This window comes from Octopus bimaculoides, chromosome 2, assembly GCF_046866305.1.
Source record: "Octopus bimaculoides isolate indiv1 chromosome 2, ASM4686630v1, whole genome shotgun sequence".
NCBI lineage: Eukaryota > Metazoa > Mollusca > Cephalopoda > Octopoda > Octopodidae > Octopus > Octopus bimaculoides.
Window position 1 is genome coordinate 124,962,268 of NC_142929.1, and position 17,017 is coordinate 124,979,284.

General features: G+C 34.0%; 1 protein-coding gene and 1 long non-coding RNA gene across 3 annotated transcripts in view; one reads left to right on the forward strand and one right to left on the reverse strand.

Moving 5' to 3' along the window:
* LOC128247019 (uncharacterized) overlaps nt 1–3,143 on the reverse strand; it is a 57,619-nt gene extending 54,476 nt beyond the window's left edge. The window contains exon 1 of the long non-coding RNA XR_016240738.1: nt 2,215–3,143. This is a non-coding gene — a long non-coding RNA (uncharacterized LOC128247019). The remainder of the gene's footprint in view (nt 1–2,214) is intronic.
* Nucleotides 1,796–17,017, forward strand: part of LOC106871059 (influenza virus NS1A-binding protein homolog) — a 32,715-nt gene continuing 17,493 nt past the window's right edge. Inside the window, exons 1-2 of one of the 2 annotated variants that reach the window (XM_014917336.3) lie at nt 1,796–1,950; nt 16,276–16,576. In XM_014917336.3, the coding sequence (XP_014772822.1) occupies nt 1,920–1,950; nt 16,276–16,576 (332 nt within the window). In that variant the 5' untranslated portion in view covers nt 1,796–1,919. Of the gene's footprint in view, nt 1,951–15,864; nt 16,011–16,275; nt 16,577–17,017 lie in introns of those variants that run through there. The other variant, XM_014917328.3, reaches the window with a different exon arrangement.

Below are 17,017 nucleotides of genomic sequence, written 5' to 3' on the forward strand. Positions count from 1 at the left end.
CACTGTATGTCAAGCGGTGGTAGGACCCCCACCCCAACACATAACGACGAGCTTCTTTCAATTTCTGTCTATCAAATCTACTCGCAGGGCTTTGATCGAGTACAAAGCAGTAGGACTGAACTCGGAACCATGTGGTTGGGAAGCAACTTTCTAACCACACAGCCATGCCTTTGTGATCATAGTGAAAATGGGTTTAGCAAGGCAATGATTTCTAAAATAATAGTGACGGGAGAGGTGCCCTAACAGCTGGTGTGATTCCCTGTGTTTTTTCTTCTTCCCTAGTTAATGAATAATATCCTAGCAATAACAAGATTTTTATAGACCTGTAAAAAATATGTATGCATGTATGGTACACATATGGAAAATATAGAAAACATTAAAATGCTGTAAACAAGCAGAATAAAATAGTACACGTGGAAAATTCCGAGAAGGTACTAATAAAATAAAATATGTTACGTATAGTAGTAATATGTGTGGAGTCATGTAAAAACAGTAGTAAACTTTTGTTACATTGCTTTCGTTTTTGTACTTGTAATAAAGCACGTAAACATTCGTGAAGATTACATAAATCGAGTTCATGCAGTTAGTAAGATATTTAATGCTGTGAAAATTCAGTTGATGTAGTTAAGAAGTTTACTTTACAATCACATGGTTCCTGGTTCGATCTCATTGCGCGCAAATCAGCCATAGCTTCTATTCTGAATGAAATTCGGTTGACGGAATCTGTGCAGAAGCCCTTCGGATGGACTGAAGCTATTCTTGGGCAGTAGTCCTAAGCTGCCGCCCAGTTTAACACCACTGTCTGATCATGGGATGTTTTTGACAGAGTAAAATCAGGAGCATTTAAGCTAGATGTTTGGCCCGAAAATAACCCCCTCATTTCTCCTGCCGGTCTCGGAGGCACTAAGTAAACCATTAAAAATGGGGCCATATTTGTTTTAAAATTAATTTATTCACATTAAAAAAAAAATTATTTGAAAATTTCAAAGGTCATTGTTTAGTGAAATAACGCCTATTACTTCAGTAAACATTTAACAAATATTCTGAAGACAATGGACATCGCTGAAGTTATATAGCCCTAGGTCAGTCTATATTAAGTAACCATATGACTAAAGATATTCTAGCAATGACCAACCCGCCTTGATTCCATGCAGTGTGGATAGCATTACATTACCCAAAAAGTAAATTACCTTTCCCTTTTATTTTATTCGAGGTATATTTTGCTGCTATTACTAGCACTATGGACGGTCACGTGGTGGCTCTTTCTCGTTGGTTCGACAACATTCAAGTTTTCTAGCCATGTGTAAGCGCGAAAACATACTAAGATGCTCAGTTAAAGAAAAAAAACCCTCAAAACTCGATAATATAAAAACAGAACAGAAGACAACCCCCCCCCCCAGATATTTCACTTATTTATTTACATTAAATGTTAGATAACAATAACAAAGATGGAAAGATAATTAAATAGTAATTATTGCCAGCGATTGTAGTAGCGAAAGCCAAATACATGACAAATGAATCGATTAATAAACGAAGGAGATAGTAGGGGGGGGGGGAGGCATGATATGATAATGAGCTGGTGACGTCAGTCGGACAATCGCGGGTTAGCAGCCAGCGTATACGTTCATGTGTTAGTTGCTGAGGTTTCTTCCTCTCCGCATACATACACACACATATATATACACACACACATATATGTGTGTATGTATATATATATATATATATATATATATATATATATATATATATATATATATATATATATATATATATATATATATATATATAGCTGACTACCATAGTGAACGCCAGATACAACAAATTCAGTTATTCTAATTCATTTATGGTCACTACTTCTCAACTTCCGAGCTATCAGGCCTCTAATTTGAAGTTATTTTTGGCGCAGTGTTGTATTTGAAATGGACCAAACTTCGTCGACCTCTCGTACAGGTGTGTCCAATATTAATTTGTTTTCTTTCTTGCACTGTCTATTTTTCATTGATTCTTTTATCTTTAACTCTTTTTCTTTTGCTTTTGTTTTACTACACGCTAATTACCAAATAGTTACTTGTATTCGTCCAAACCTTTTATTCATTTAAATCACATTTTATTTTTGCGTTAATATTGTCAGTATGTTGCGCTTGATGACTTCAACAGTTAATTACCATGACACAAAGCAGTAAGCAAGCACTGTACCTTATATAATTTACTTACCATTCATCTTTTGTCCTACGCAAAGCGTGCACTGAATCGTAGTATTATTTCACTTAGGCCAACTTTTTTCCTGGCATAACATGGATATTCATCTTTTTCTAGAAACTGTTGTTTCAACATCCGTACGATTCAAAGAGAAAGCAGCATGGCGTGAAAGATTTCCTATATCTTTAGAAAATAGGCCCTTTTAATGTAAAATCCATCATTTGGAATCAGTAAATAAAAGAAAAATGAGTAGTTATTTTTAGTATCTGTCGTTTTAGATTTATTAAAAGTATGAATGACAATCTTTCGAGATTCCATCGGATGATCCAATATCTCCAGCTGGTTGGTTATTGAATAAGTGAAATGTGATTTCTGAAGCATTTGTCGTTCACCTGCTACGTTCCATTTTAATATTTAAAATCCAATCTGGATGAGTTATAATGATAATGTATAAAAAAAAAAACTGGGGAAAGAAAAAGGAAAAAATCTAAATATATAGTAACATTTCATTGCATATTTTTTTTCAAATTTCGACCAACGTGATTAAAAATAATTCCATCATTGTTAAAATTTAGTCGGCCAGTAACACGTGTTAAAAAGAAAAGCGAAAAAGACCATTAAATGGCCTTTTAGCTTGGGAGCCGTGGAATAAAAATAAATTTTTTCAACGTTCTGCTACTGTCTCCTTATTTTTTAAGGGACTTTTGAGGGGGGTGCGACTGATTTACGATTTCAGTCTATTGAATGGAAGCCTCCCCCCCCTTTTTTGCATGAGGGGACGTAATTGAACGCACCCAGCTAAAATACACGTCTATGTTTATATTATATATAGTATATAGGTACTACTAAAGCAGCACGGTCCCGAACGCGCAGTCGATCCTAACCCTATCCCTAACCCGCGTGTGCAAATGAATACGTGTTTAGGGTTAGGATCGACCACTCACGACTAGCTAGCGCGGACGCGCGACTGCGCGTTCGGGACCGTGCTGCTTTAGTAGTACCTAGTATATATATATATATATATATATATATATAAACATGAATCTCGAAGCACATCACATAAAGCTATAAATTATAGCATGTAAACATCGAGATGAAAATCCTTTTTGAATAAGTCGAAGGCTGTCCGTGAGACACGAACCCACGATTCCTGTTGACATGACAGGGCACTTCAACCCAATATTTATAGTTGTATATGATGTGCTTCGAGATCTATTCCGAAAAAAGAATTATTTCGTGTTCTTTCAAAAGTTTATTTAAAGGCATAAGGGCGAAAAATGTAGATTTGTTTTGTGTGCTTTATCTTTGTAGGTAATATTAAACAAGTTATTTCAAATAGTCTACTCGAGAATGTTCATTATCGAATACATTCCATAGTTACCTTGAAATACCGTTAGAAAAAGCACGCTTGATTAAAAAGAAAATCAAAGAATGAGATGAGAGAATCTCAACTTGATCAATCAACTTGCTAGAAATAGCGGGCAAAAATCTCCCTTCACTAATCTTTAATGCCATTAAAAAAAAAAAAGGTAACATCTTATAAATGTGATGGGTATTTTTCATTCTTCATGGGTCTTCTGTATCGGACCGCCGTGTTGGATTCTGGACGCTTTATCGTAAATACTTGTATTGAATTTTTTTCTTCTTGACAAAACTAAATATAGAATATTTAAAATTATTTCCAATCCTCTAAATTTTGAGAATTTAATTTGGTCATTACGGACTCTTGACCACTGAAATTTTGGAAAAAGTCGTACTGTTTTTCTATTTAAATTATATTACACATGTCCCCAATGAAGTAAGTGAATCAGAGTAAAAATCTTGGAGATGGTCGACTTGGGAGACGATTGAGAACACTAATTTGAAATACTGCACATGTAGACATACGAATTTGTTTATCTTATTTTGTTTTGAAATGTAGGTTAATAATGAAACTGTTGATTTTCTCGAAACTTGTGTAAACAAGTGGACAGCTATCTATTTATCAGGCATGTTATTTTCGTTTCAGTCAAGTGTGCTTTTTATTAACGCGGCAGTCAGGAAGTTAGTCTCCCCACATTAAAAAAAATTCAGTTCTTTTAGTGAAAGTAAACCCCATCTTCCAGAATATTCGATTATTTAATCTTTTTAAAAAGAAAAAAAAAAAAGCTTTTTTTATTTACTGCTAAAATTGTGAATTTAACTGAATCAGCGAATACTTCTAAATTTTAGGTAAAAGATGGGATCTAGTTCAAAACGGGGGCACCAGTTTTCATTTATGTTTTATGTAGTGTTTTTGGTACCGAAAGACTTTCAAACTTCGTATACTTATCTATTTTGTGTTATAGAACAGAAAAAAAATTTTTGTATTCGAAGTTATTTCATGTAAAAAATTGTCTTATTTCGATAATTTCAACCAATCACTGACAAGTATTCAGCTGTTTATAGTTACTCCTTTGGCAGTTTAAGCGGTGTAAAGCGTATTTAATCTCCATTACTTCTGACATTTTGCAGAGAGGCAACACACGTGTGTTCGTTTTCCTTCGTTTTATTTTTAATATAATTTCGTTAACATCTGCCTGAACTGTATGTGTACAACATTTGCCCTAACCCTAACCCTTCTCTCAAAAACCAGGCCTTGTGCTTATAATAGAAAGGTTTATTAGCTACTGCCAATATGCTTCAGTCATTTTTTGACAAGGAAATAATAATTTTATCACCGCCAGAATCGTTTGAGAAACGTTTGTTTACGTAGTCAGCACTTACTGTATTCGGCTGAATGGACGTCAGTCATTGGTTGAAATTACAGAAATACGACAACTTTAACATGAAATAAGTTGCAATATAATAATTTTTCTTAAGAAGACTAAGAGAAAAAGATGTTTTATGACACATTCTGATAATCTTCAAGTTTAGGGGGATAAAAAAATAAATAAAAATATTTAAGGGAAATAACTGAACGACTTAATAGTATTATGCGTTTTCTTCTAGCTGTTTATAAATAAATCACACCCTAACCCTAACGTCAATCAAATCACGTGTGTGATTTATTTATAAACAGAGATGTACGGAGAATACTGGTAAGACGTTCAGTTACTTCCCTTGAATATTTTTAGTTATCCCCCTAAACTTGAAGATTACCCACATTCTACCAGTGTCCCAAGTTTCAAAGAATTTCGTTAAGAAAATACTGGCGCCCCCGTTTTGAACTAGATCCAAAAGATGTATATCCAGTTCTATAATATCGTAAATAAGAAAATATTACATTTTCCCCACCATTTCCGAAGGTTTAATAATGACTTCGCTGAGTGATACTCGACGCTTTCCTCCACGCGGACTTTTCGGTACTACTTGAGTGGACCCGACGCGCGCATCCGCGCTATAGGCCCAATGTCAGAATCGAGTAAACATTAACAGCATAATCTCAAAGCGACCTTACCAAACCGTATAATTTGGCGAATTATTTGTTAGTAACAATATATTTGCACTGCGCTAACGAAATCTATAAGCGAATCCTTACAATTCTGTCGCTACCATTTTCTTGGAATTGGACATTGCAATACTAAATATGTTTGTCCAACAACGACATTACACTCGCTTGATTTGATTGACCAGTTGCCGTTCTGTGGGGTTTTGATTTCTAAGAATCATCTCTCCTTGATTGTATTTCTTCTTTCCAAACAACAGTGATTCATCAATCTGAAATGCACACAAACAACGATACATCTCGAGATGGATTCATTGGTCCAATCATATTGATCATCATAGAGTTCTGTCATAAGTCTGAACCTATCAACTCGCTCTCAACGTCAGTGTTCGCCACTATTGTTTATATTGGATCGCGTTTGTTGATCCAGCACCACATGTGCAGCGCTTCTACTAGAGAGTGCTTAGATTGCCCTGTTGCTTGGTGATAAAAATAAAAGCAAAGCAAACTTTGTTAGAAGAGAGAACTTTATTCTAGCAACTAGAAGTTGTATTGAGCTCTCAGCTTGGCTGCAATTTGAAATGTTATATTTCTAATTTTGAATCTTTATTTGAACGTAACCCCAAGTGTAGTCTAACGTAATTACATAATACTTTTGTCTGATGCCAAACGTTCATATTATGGGTGATTGAAAGTTAAATAGAATCCTGCCATTTATGCTTTTAAAATAAATTTGTCTGTAGAATAGAACAAATTAAGAACTCTATCTCTGCTAAAAGTTTGATTGACCGAATATCAGCAGCTGTTTTGTTTTTTTGTCTGGCCAAGAATTCTTTTTTCAATTTAATTGGTTAAATAAAGGCAATATTTGAAATTGTTGTCATAATTTTTTTTTTTTTTTTGAGGTAAAATATGAAAAATAAATTTTAGTCTTATGTGCTACGGTTGTCACGAACCAACAGCGGAACCCCTACGTGGTCCTACTCTTCATTGTTAATTACATTTGATAAAATGTGTTTTTTTTTTCATTGAATATATTGCATAAAATAGCTTTCTTGTGATCTAAAAATTAAACACCATAATTTATTTTGTTTTGTCCCAGTATTCCAGCTGTGATTTCTTGAATGAAAAATAATCTAGAACTACATTTAGTGATTTTTTTTTTTTAGTTAGGGTTTGACATGAGGTAAATGAGGCTGATATAATCAACAGGTTTTATTGATGACGAAGGCGCATGTTCAAGAAATGCTTTCGTCACGGAAAAGAACGAAGCCTATTCATTAATGAACATTCTTGTAATAATTTATATAAATTTAATTTTTGACATCATGGAGCCAGTGGAATTGCGACTTGCCATCTATCTCATGGGATGTCGCTGATAGATTTTTTTCGCGCCATAAGCCCATCTAAAATACTGCATTAGAGGTAGACTGTTGCTGAATGATATTAAGATTCTGACATGTCGTAATTTGGTGATGACTAATATTTTTTAACTTAGGGCAATTTGATATGTTCGCTTGGAGCGGGGCTGCTGACAACGAAGTTTATGTCATCGTTAGCGTCTCGTCTTACAGACGACATATCAGGTGATGACGATGCTAGTGCGAGTGCATCCTGTAATGCCGTCTATATTTTGTGTTGCCATATTTTTGTAGGGATATAGTGAGATTCCCTTCAGAATTAAGGATGCTTTTTTTTTCTTTTCTCAAATTGTTGTTCATTTACTGTTGTCCTTCTGAATGAAACTTAATGTATTTTTATTTAAGATTTCTATTCCTTACGTCATAAAAAATGTGAAAGAAAAATTTAAATTATCGCAGCTGTTCTTCCATATCCCATCTTAGGAAATGGAAGCGGGAGTAAATTTTTTTTAAAGAATTATAACAGGAATACTTGAAAAAAAAAGGAGAGAAAAAAAAAAAAAATCGTCCCATGAGTTACGTCATTTTGAGAGGCAGCTATTCCAAAATTGTGCTTAAAAAATCTACATTTTATGTACATAAAATTGTTCATCTACATTAAAAAAAAAAAAAAACACCTGAAGATTGTAATGTTTTAAGTGTAGCGTGTCCCTTATGTTAAAACAAGCTGACTGACACTCAGTAAAAAAAAAAAAATCTTCCGCGACTAAACTTGTCATTAATGATTATTTAAAAAAAATTCAATTTTGAAAAGACAAAAAAATCTAATTATGTTGACGTTTATACTGGGTCATCATTTGGTTAAATTTTGGTAATGGCGTTGGGTGTTTAGAAATAAATCCGTCCTTGTAAAAATATTAGTCGTCCATTAACCACGTGTTGATAAAAACAAAACAAAAAACAAACTGCCAATCAACTTGACAGCAACAATTACTTGTGAAAATACAGAATAATGTAAACTTCGTAAAATCTATTGCTTTAATTTCTAATTTAATTGTGGTGAAGACCAACATTGCATTGCTATTAGAATTAGCATTAAATGTATATATTTTATAAGCCATGGCAACCAGTCTGTAACCGCAACTCTTCATTTAAGAAGAATACTTCTGTTAATATTCCTCTTTTGCGCGCTTACAGAAAGGCACAGTAAAGCAGCAAGTAGCTAGCTATGTTCAGATTTTTATCTCGCTATCGTATATAGTAGTATACATTTCAAGTTGAAAAAATTCTTTGAAGTGTTAGCGAAAACCCAATGTAAATTTTCATCACAAAATGGATTTTTTTTTCTATTCATTGAAAACAGACGTGACAGTTGCTTCGTGGTAGTGGGGATTTTTTTTATGTATTAAAATGGCTCCGGGAACGAAGCATTTTTTTTTTTTTATATAATGCATGCATATTTTATGCAGAAAGAATTGCTGTCATATGCTAGTTTTGTATGCGTTTTGAACAATAGAAAAATAACTTTCGTATCGCCTAAATACGCTAGAAAGTTGGGTGATATGGGAACTTGAATTTTTATTAGTACCATAATAATCATAGTTTTATCGACTGTTCAGTTCGATCGATCTAGTGTTCAAATCTTCAATGATCAATCGTCTTTAAAATGGATTACCACGTGGTTTCAAGTTATAAATCTAGACAGCATGCTCACGAGGAAGAGATGGCAACGAGCCAACGGAGAATCTACACGGTCGCTTAACCAGCTAGATATAACAGTAAAATTAGTTGTATCACATCTACCTTAACAGTGAAAGAATAGATTGGACAATGTAGACTTCGCAATGTGAACAGATAGGATGGTCTCGGTTGGAATATCTTTGATTATATAAGCCTGTTCGATGAGGCTTAAATGATAGGCTACAGCTAGGATAATGTTTAATCATTTTCCAGTACGTTACGCATCCATATAATGGCTGTTTCACAGCTCCCTTCATAGTATATGCCTGTTCAAGTACAGCCTTACCCACGCTTGGTATAATAATAGAAGTACTCTTACGGCAAAGAAGGGCTGGTTTAATTGGTTTTGTAAGGTTATGTAAATAACTTAAAACAGCTTATCAAAGCACTGAAACTATTTTATTAGATCCCCTCTTCCATCACTCTTCACCATTCTAGTAATCCATCTTAAGTCTAAATTATTTTTGTAACACTTGACATAGCAGAGTGTTTTGCTGCACTTATAGAGTACTTTCTCTGTGACTTAACCAATTTAATCTGTTAGAATTACTGATGTCTTTGTGAAAGATTAATTCAGTTAAAAGATTTTGATTGGGCTACCATTGTGACTATTTTAGGTATAATTTTACTGGATTTTGAGATACTAAAACTTTTCTTTATTAAAGATGCTTCTAGTGTTCCATTTCTTTATTTCATGTCATGTTAAGCGACTGTTCTTATGTTAAAAGGCCTCTTATAGTACTGTAGGTCTGCTTTGCTTGTTACTTTGAATTAAGAAGGGTTTCTAGTTTTATTTATACTTTTTTCATGGGAGAAGGCAATGCCTATAACCCTCTCGACAGGTGGGAAAGAGGACTATCCTTAAACTGGAAACCTATCTTGAATGCTTGCAACAGATGGGAGTTCCACTAAGGGCATCCAAGTTGCCAGGCAATGTTGTGTCACTGATCCATGGATTAAGTTGACAACTAAAATACGTCATGGTGATAAAATTTAAATTTAGAACACTAACAGTCCAAGCAAATAGCAAGTACAAGGCATTTGGTTCAACATTGTCAGCATTATACCAATTCACCATCTAGAGTTTGTTAGTTCATGATGTACCCTCTTGTCTGTTGGGTTGTTACAAACTTGACATGTATATTCTATTGTGATGGCATATGGTGATTGAATTTGCAATATATAGTCAATTTCCAATCATCACAACCCTGCTATACCTCTTTAGTCAGATCTTTCCTCAGTACTTGTCTAAGTTTTTGGTCTATTCCAACATTAGGAGCCTTTGCCAACATACAACTCTTTTTTGTATGTGTGTATATATATATATATATATATATATATATATAGCATATTATCCTCCATTTTCTAATTGTTACACAAATTTTGGGTAAAACCTCCACTTTTACCCGCTCCCATTGATTGCACCTAGTATAGCACTAGTGTAGCAATAATTGGGTACCCTCCCAGCAGTATACTGGATAGATACTATCCCTTAGTGGGTTGTACCCCCAACCCTTAACTCTCTCACGTTATATATATATATATGTATATATATATATATATATATAATCTCATATACACTTCATGTTCACTGTCATCATAAGTTGTTTACGTATACTCAACTTTCTCTTAGAGCAGTAGACTCTATAAGCATGGGACAATAGTCAAAAGTACTTTTCTAGGTCAATGAATATGTTATTGTTCTCAGTTATAAATTCAGTAATCTCACTATAAGTAGCAACTGTAATTTAATGTCCAGACAGAAACCATGTTTTCCAGTACAGTGATACTTTTTACCAATTTTGAAATTAATTCATCAGCTTAACCCCTCAGAACCCCAGTGGCCGCTATTCCAGCTGCCAGCCGCAGGTAGATACCGCAGGTTGTACTGTTTACAAATACCCCAGCAGCTGTTTTACCAGCCAGTATTTTCTGCATTGGAAAACCAGACAGTAACTGTTGATTTGACTGGCAGAAGTGCCAGTATTGGTGACCAAAAAAAAAAAAGCGGTAAGGGCAATGTTGCCTTCTATTTGGCATTTTATTTCAATATGAGAGACAGAAAATACATTTTAATGACACTGAATATTAAATAGGAAATAATTTGTTTTTGCTCTTTTATCCAGGGAAGCTGGGGTGAGGGTGCTGAGGGCACTGGGTATCTGGGGTTCAAAGGGTTAAGGTCTGTAATTTCTCTTGGTGCATTTTGTTTTGGTAGCAGTTGACAGTAGTGTTGCTGTCATGCCAGTCATTGAGAATGTTCCAGGATACGAACTTCCTACTTTAAATTAAAACCGTCCATTGAAATTTAATGTTAATATTCCGAAGATTAGCTTAATAACGTTGTTCTAAACTCTTTGTTATTTCCAAAACTGAAGTAAAAGTGTATGCCAACAGAAATATGGTAACAAATGGGTTAACTAACTTGTATACAACCAGTTCATCCATGAGGAGGCTTGCAGCTTTCAATGTTTAGATCTCTTGCAATCAGGATGACCAACATAAAAGATTATAGAATTGACTTCACATACCCAGTGATTAACAGCAAGCCCAGTTTTAGTGAGAGTAATCATAAATATCTTAGTGTTTCTTTGAGATCATTGATATACAAACATGGAGGTTATAATCTTGTTAAGCAGTAAAAACCCTCCTAGTGAATGTCTTTTTCTGTTTTGTTTTTTTTTAACTTCCAACTTAGTGACACTATATCTTGAATTAATACAAATGAACAAGTATCAACATGACTATATATATCTCGGTTCTGATAGATGCACTCATAACAGCAAGGCTAGAGCAAAGTAGTTCCACAATGGCCAACTAACTTAATGAATAGATTGGTTGGTTTTGCTTGAAAAACCCAATTAAAATTTTGTGAACTGTAAGTTTTGCACCTGGAATATACTTTACTTGAGATGTTCTGGGAATATACTTTGTTTAGATGTTACATTTGATTTAAAAGAAATTTTTTTTTTTATACCTGATCCTTTGTGTGATTAGGGATTTCTATTGGTGGCCTTACTAGATTGTGATGTACTTAATTTCCTTGTTTTGGTGGGGGTTTTGTATGACGGTTCTTGTCACATGTTTATTTATTCACTTTTTTCTTTCTTTTGTACATATTCTGACATGAAGAGTAGATCATTGAGGCGTTATAGAATTTTATATTATTGTCTTGTGAGTTGGTTTATGATATGTGATTTAAGATAATGTTCAGTGTTTACAGACTAGCAAAATTCTTTGAATATCAGTCTTTCAGTATTTGTTCTAGGATCAACAAGTTTAAATCCTATGGTCAGTTTTCCTTTTAATCCTTTTGGGATTGGTAAAATATAATAAAATACTGGGTAAGTGCTGATATTAATATAATAAACTAACCTTTTCCCCTCAGAATTGCTGGCTTTGTGCCTCACAGATCATTATTTTATGCCATTTTTCTGTTCTGATATGCTTGTTCAAGTCAATTCACATTCGGTTACCACTCTCTTAGGCAGTTTGTTGACCATGATCTTGCTGATTATCATTGTTTTAATGTCCATTTTTTCCCTCTTTGGATGGGTATGACAGAGTTAATTGTAGATTTTCTATGGCCAGATGCTCTTCCAGCTGCCAAGCCATATCTATTTGGTAATATTTCCAAGCAAGTTAATATTTCCCCATTATCAGACATTTTGCAAAATTGGTATTGTCTGACATTATTTAACAGTAACATAAGCTTTATGACTATCAAAGTGAGACACGTATATCTCTCTCTAAATATACAGGGTGTCCACAAAGTCTGGCTACATGGAGTAAATAGAATCGTAACGTAAACAATTAAATATAAGAATAATAATTTCTTAAAGTATGTGTTAATCCCCATGTACCCAGACTTTGTGGACACCCTGTATATTACATATAGTCTCAAATTCACTCACAAGTCTTTGGTTGGCTTTGCCAGCCACTTCACACAGAAATGTTGGCTGCATCTTATCACACCAGTGTGGGAAATGTCTCTGTTCACCAGCACCAAAAAGGTCTCTCTTTCTCTTTGCAATTCTGAAAGGAGTCTCTTCCTTGCCCTAACTCCATTTGTTTCTTTGTCACACAGCTGTTTGAGAAGAGAGCCAGGTCAAGAGGGTAATAGAATAAATATTTGGAAATCCTCTCTCTTAGCTTCCCAGCCATTGTCAGTTGTCAGATGTTGACAACATAATAAACCTGACAAGTTAATGGATATTAGAATATACACAGTTTGTATGTTCTGGTATCCATTAACCTGTCATGTTAACCATGCTATTTACCTGTTGTGAAAAATCTAAATTGTTAGTTTGTTTACACACTGACTGACCAGTTCAAAGCTTGAACTTTCCTGGAATTAAAACTTACCCCAGTTTCCAGGTTAGAAGTGGTTGGAGATTATGTATCAACAGTGAGTTATATTCCTACTTTTCATTTGGATGAGCTTGTTGATAGCTAAAGCAGAAACATTAGGTGAAAAGCTACTGCATTCTGCAAGTTGGCTCTTCTGTTTGATCATGTATCTTACCTGCTGTTATGTGCTACAGTTCAGGTTGTATATAATCTGAGGATGTTCTGCATTATACCAGCAAAGACTAGACTTTCGGTCTAGTAATTAATGTGAGTGTTTATTTTGATGTGTAGCTTTGTTAAACACCATAAGGCTATAAGGCCAGATTAATAGCAGCATGGCGAAGGCATAGTGATGTCAGTTTCTTTACAATTCAGTGTACTTTTAGATTATGAACCTGCATTTGAGCAATAGCTAATATGTAATATACTTTAATATGATATAGAACTTCAACTCTAAAAGATGAACAAAATTTAACCTGGTCAAATGCCTTGTTTTTACCCCAAATACATCACTCTTTGATTAATTGGAATAGTAAACCTTTATCAGGTGGCAGAATATTTGTTCCGGTGTTATTCCAGGTGACAGTGTGTGCAACACAAAAATTGCTTGCTAAGTCTTCAAAGACTCGCTGATGGTGGGGAAAAAAATCAACTGATCCATGGAGACCATCATGCTTTAAATATGTAAATGCATTTGTAGCATAATGAAATTGGTCCAGGGGAATAATGTAACTCTTTGAAATGTCATTGATCAGTACTGATATAGTTATACATAGTCCAATTTGCCTTTGATAGCAGAATTAAAACTAGTGCTGTATAGATTAGGGTGGGCGTCCAATATTCTGAATGCTTGAAATATACATGAAGCAACTAAGACCAGCTTTGAAGATCTCGGCATTGTTACTTTTTAAGTACTTTGGATTCTTGTTTTGGTGATCACTCCCTTAATTTCACCTTTAGTTAGACAAATGAACACAGTATTAAGATGTGTCTCACTGTTGGTACAGCAATACTTGTATGATCATGGTTAAGCATTTTCTCAATGCTGTTATATGGATAGATATGTCTGCCAGAACAACTCAACTGGCAAAAATTGAGAAGACTTACAGCTACTTCCAGCCCTACAAGAAGATATTTGTGAGTTAAAATTGATGTTGCAGGTAACCCATATACAAGATTTCATTGTAAAAATATGTGTAACTATCTTTTTTTGATATGCTCTATAAGTTAACAATAAAGCAAAAATATTTAGTCTTTGTATAATTAATTTTTTTTTTTCACAAACAGTTAAGATATAATCTTACTCCCACTTGTATGTGGAGTTTCATACATCATTTCCTGCCCATGCCAGGTAAGCTGGGGCAGGTTTTGTAAGAAACTTTTTTTGTGACTATGAAACGTGAATCTGACCTATTTAATAATTAAATAAAAGGATGTTTTGTCAGGCATATTGGATACAATCGGTAAATACTTTTAAGTTAGGATTTCAGAAAGGCACATGCTGTGCAATGTGTGAGAGAAAATTACAGAAGAAACGAACAACTGGATCAAGTTATGGAGACAACTGATCCATGACGGGGGGGGGGGGGGGGGGGGGCTTCATGCCTGGATACTATCTTCTGAGTGAGGCAACTGCAGGAGAAATACATGGTTTAGAGTAGTAGATCACTATTCTTGGCATCTGTTGACTTGGAAGGCTACTAAGGAAGCTAGGTGAGGGCTGTGCATGCCGTGAACAGATAAAATAAGGAGTCAGCAACCTTTTTCAGTGATGAATTTAGCATGGGGGTATCTTCTGTTGCACTGTTTGCAAACTGTACATTACAAATTGTAATATCTTTTATTTAAAAATCTGACAATAATTGAGCTATTTTCTATGCTATTAATAAGCATGTTAGAATGCTTAACAAACAGTCCCCATAACAGCACTTCTATTCAGATCTGTGAATTTGTTTTCTTTTCATCTGTTTTAGATGCTCTCCTTCCCCTAATAAACTATGATAAAGGCTTCTCTCTTGCGAGAAGAGTTCAATCATATAAAGTGGAACTGATTGTGGGATGAAGGATAGCTTGTTTTTGCTATAGTAGCATGGTAATTGGCAGAAAAAAAGATAAAGTCATAGGAATCACCAGCTAAAATCTCAGAATTTTATAATACAAAGTTGAGAAGCATGAAAAAAAAAAAAAAAGATTGTATTGCAGTAGTGATAGTAGGGAAAAACAGGTAGTTTTGTGTGTGTATGTGCACACAGATAGCTGGTGATTGAAAATCAGGGCATGGAAACAGCATATATGTATATTTATAGTCTACTCTTGTGTTGTTTAGGAGGAAGGGATTGTGACCATGGTCCTTGCTTACCCTCTTAGGCAGAAAGTTCGTGTTCTCCTTCAGATGTTGGAAAACAACAGTTAAAGGGGAAAATATTGTGAAGAAGGACTTTGATAATGATTAGTTGCTTGAGGAAAGGTGATATGAGATGGAGCAGAGGTCACTGAAGGTCACTACATTCCCCCTGTTCATTATAGTAAATTTACAACAAATTATTGTGTTGTTGGCCATGTTCAACTAGGAATATCACTGTTCAGAAGTAACATTTCTGTACTCGAGAATTAAAGTTCAAGAAATAATCGTCTGCTAAGTTTGTGACACATCAGTAAGACTTAATAAGGATTATGCAAAAGATTTTGAAAATAGCCTGTTTCTTGTCAGCTTATCATGCATACCTTCAGCACCTGAGTCAGCAGCTGCATTCCAATCTTCCCCAGCATTGGTTGCTTATATATTAATAGTATCTAACAGGCTGCTGAGGTATATGAGCTTTAGAAAGGTCTCTGTCTAGACGCTTCTTCTACAATCTGGCATTGCTTTTACTGTCTCTAAAACTTTACAATGAAGGTATTGAATGATTTTTTAAACCCCAGTAATTCTGAAGGTGCACAAAATAATTATGATGGTAAGTTCTCCTTTTTCAGTTTTTCAGATGTTCATAAGGATATTGTATTTTTGCCCCTTTGTGTACTTTATATATTAAGCTAACATTCATTTACTCACACATAATGTCCATAAGTCTGCTATTTTTTTTTATTGTGAAGTTTCTTTAGTTTTGAGAGTCTTCAGGTAATCCTGTTTTTGTTTTAAAAAAAAAATTGTCACAAAATCTGAATTGCTTCTGTTTTGTATAATTTCATTTTTTTTATCTTATTACATTTTTTTTTCAGATTCCCTTGACATCATGGATGTAGATAATGAAGGCATTGAAAAGGAGATGGTTTTTGTTGATAACAATCACCATAAAGATTTGCTGTCATCTTTAAATTTGTTACAGAAAAATGGACAGTTCTGTGATGTAAAGCTGGTAGTTGGAAAGCATGAAATCTCTGCTCATAAAGCTGTTATGGCTGCTGTCAGCACTTATTTTTTCAATCTGTTTACCACAAAAGATTCAGCTAATATGTATGAATTAACTGATGTTGATTATGAAAGTTTCCAACACTTACTTAATTATGCCTACACTGGACGGTAAGTTAACAATTTCATATATTTTCTTTTTGTTTTTTTTTTATACATGAAACTGTTTTTATATTCTTTTTATTTTCATTTAAAGCTTGAAGAATGAAAATAAGGTAAAAAAGATATGCTGATATCTTACTTCATTAAAATATCTCCATAATTTGATAGTTAATTAAATATTAAATCATCAGTTAACTAGATGTAGTTAAAGAATTAAGTTTTTGAGAAATGTACAAAAACAATACCTAAATTGTTTGATTTATGTATCTGCATATTATTACAGCATACACATGAAAACATTCATTTGATAGTTTTCAAACAAAAAAATAATATATATATATTTTAAGGCTTATATTTCTTTCCATAATTCTACGCATTAAAAAAAAAAACATATTTTTGTTACTTGCTGTGATATCTTGCTTTTAGTACTATACAATTTATAATTTAAAC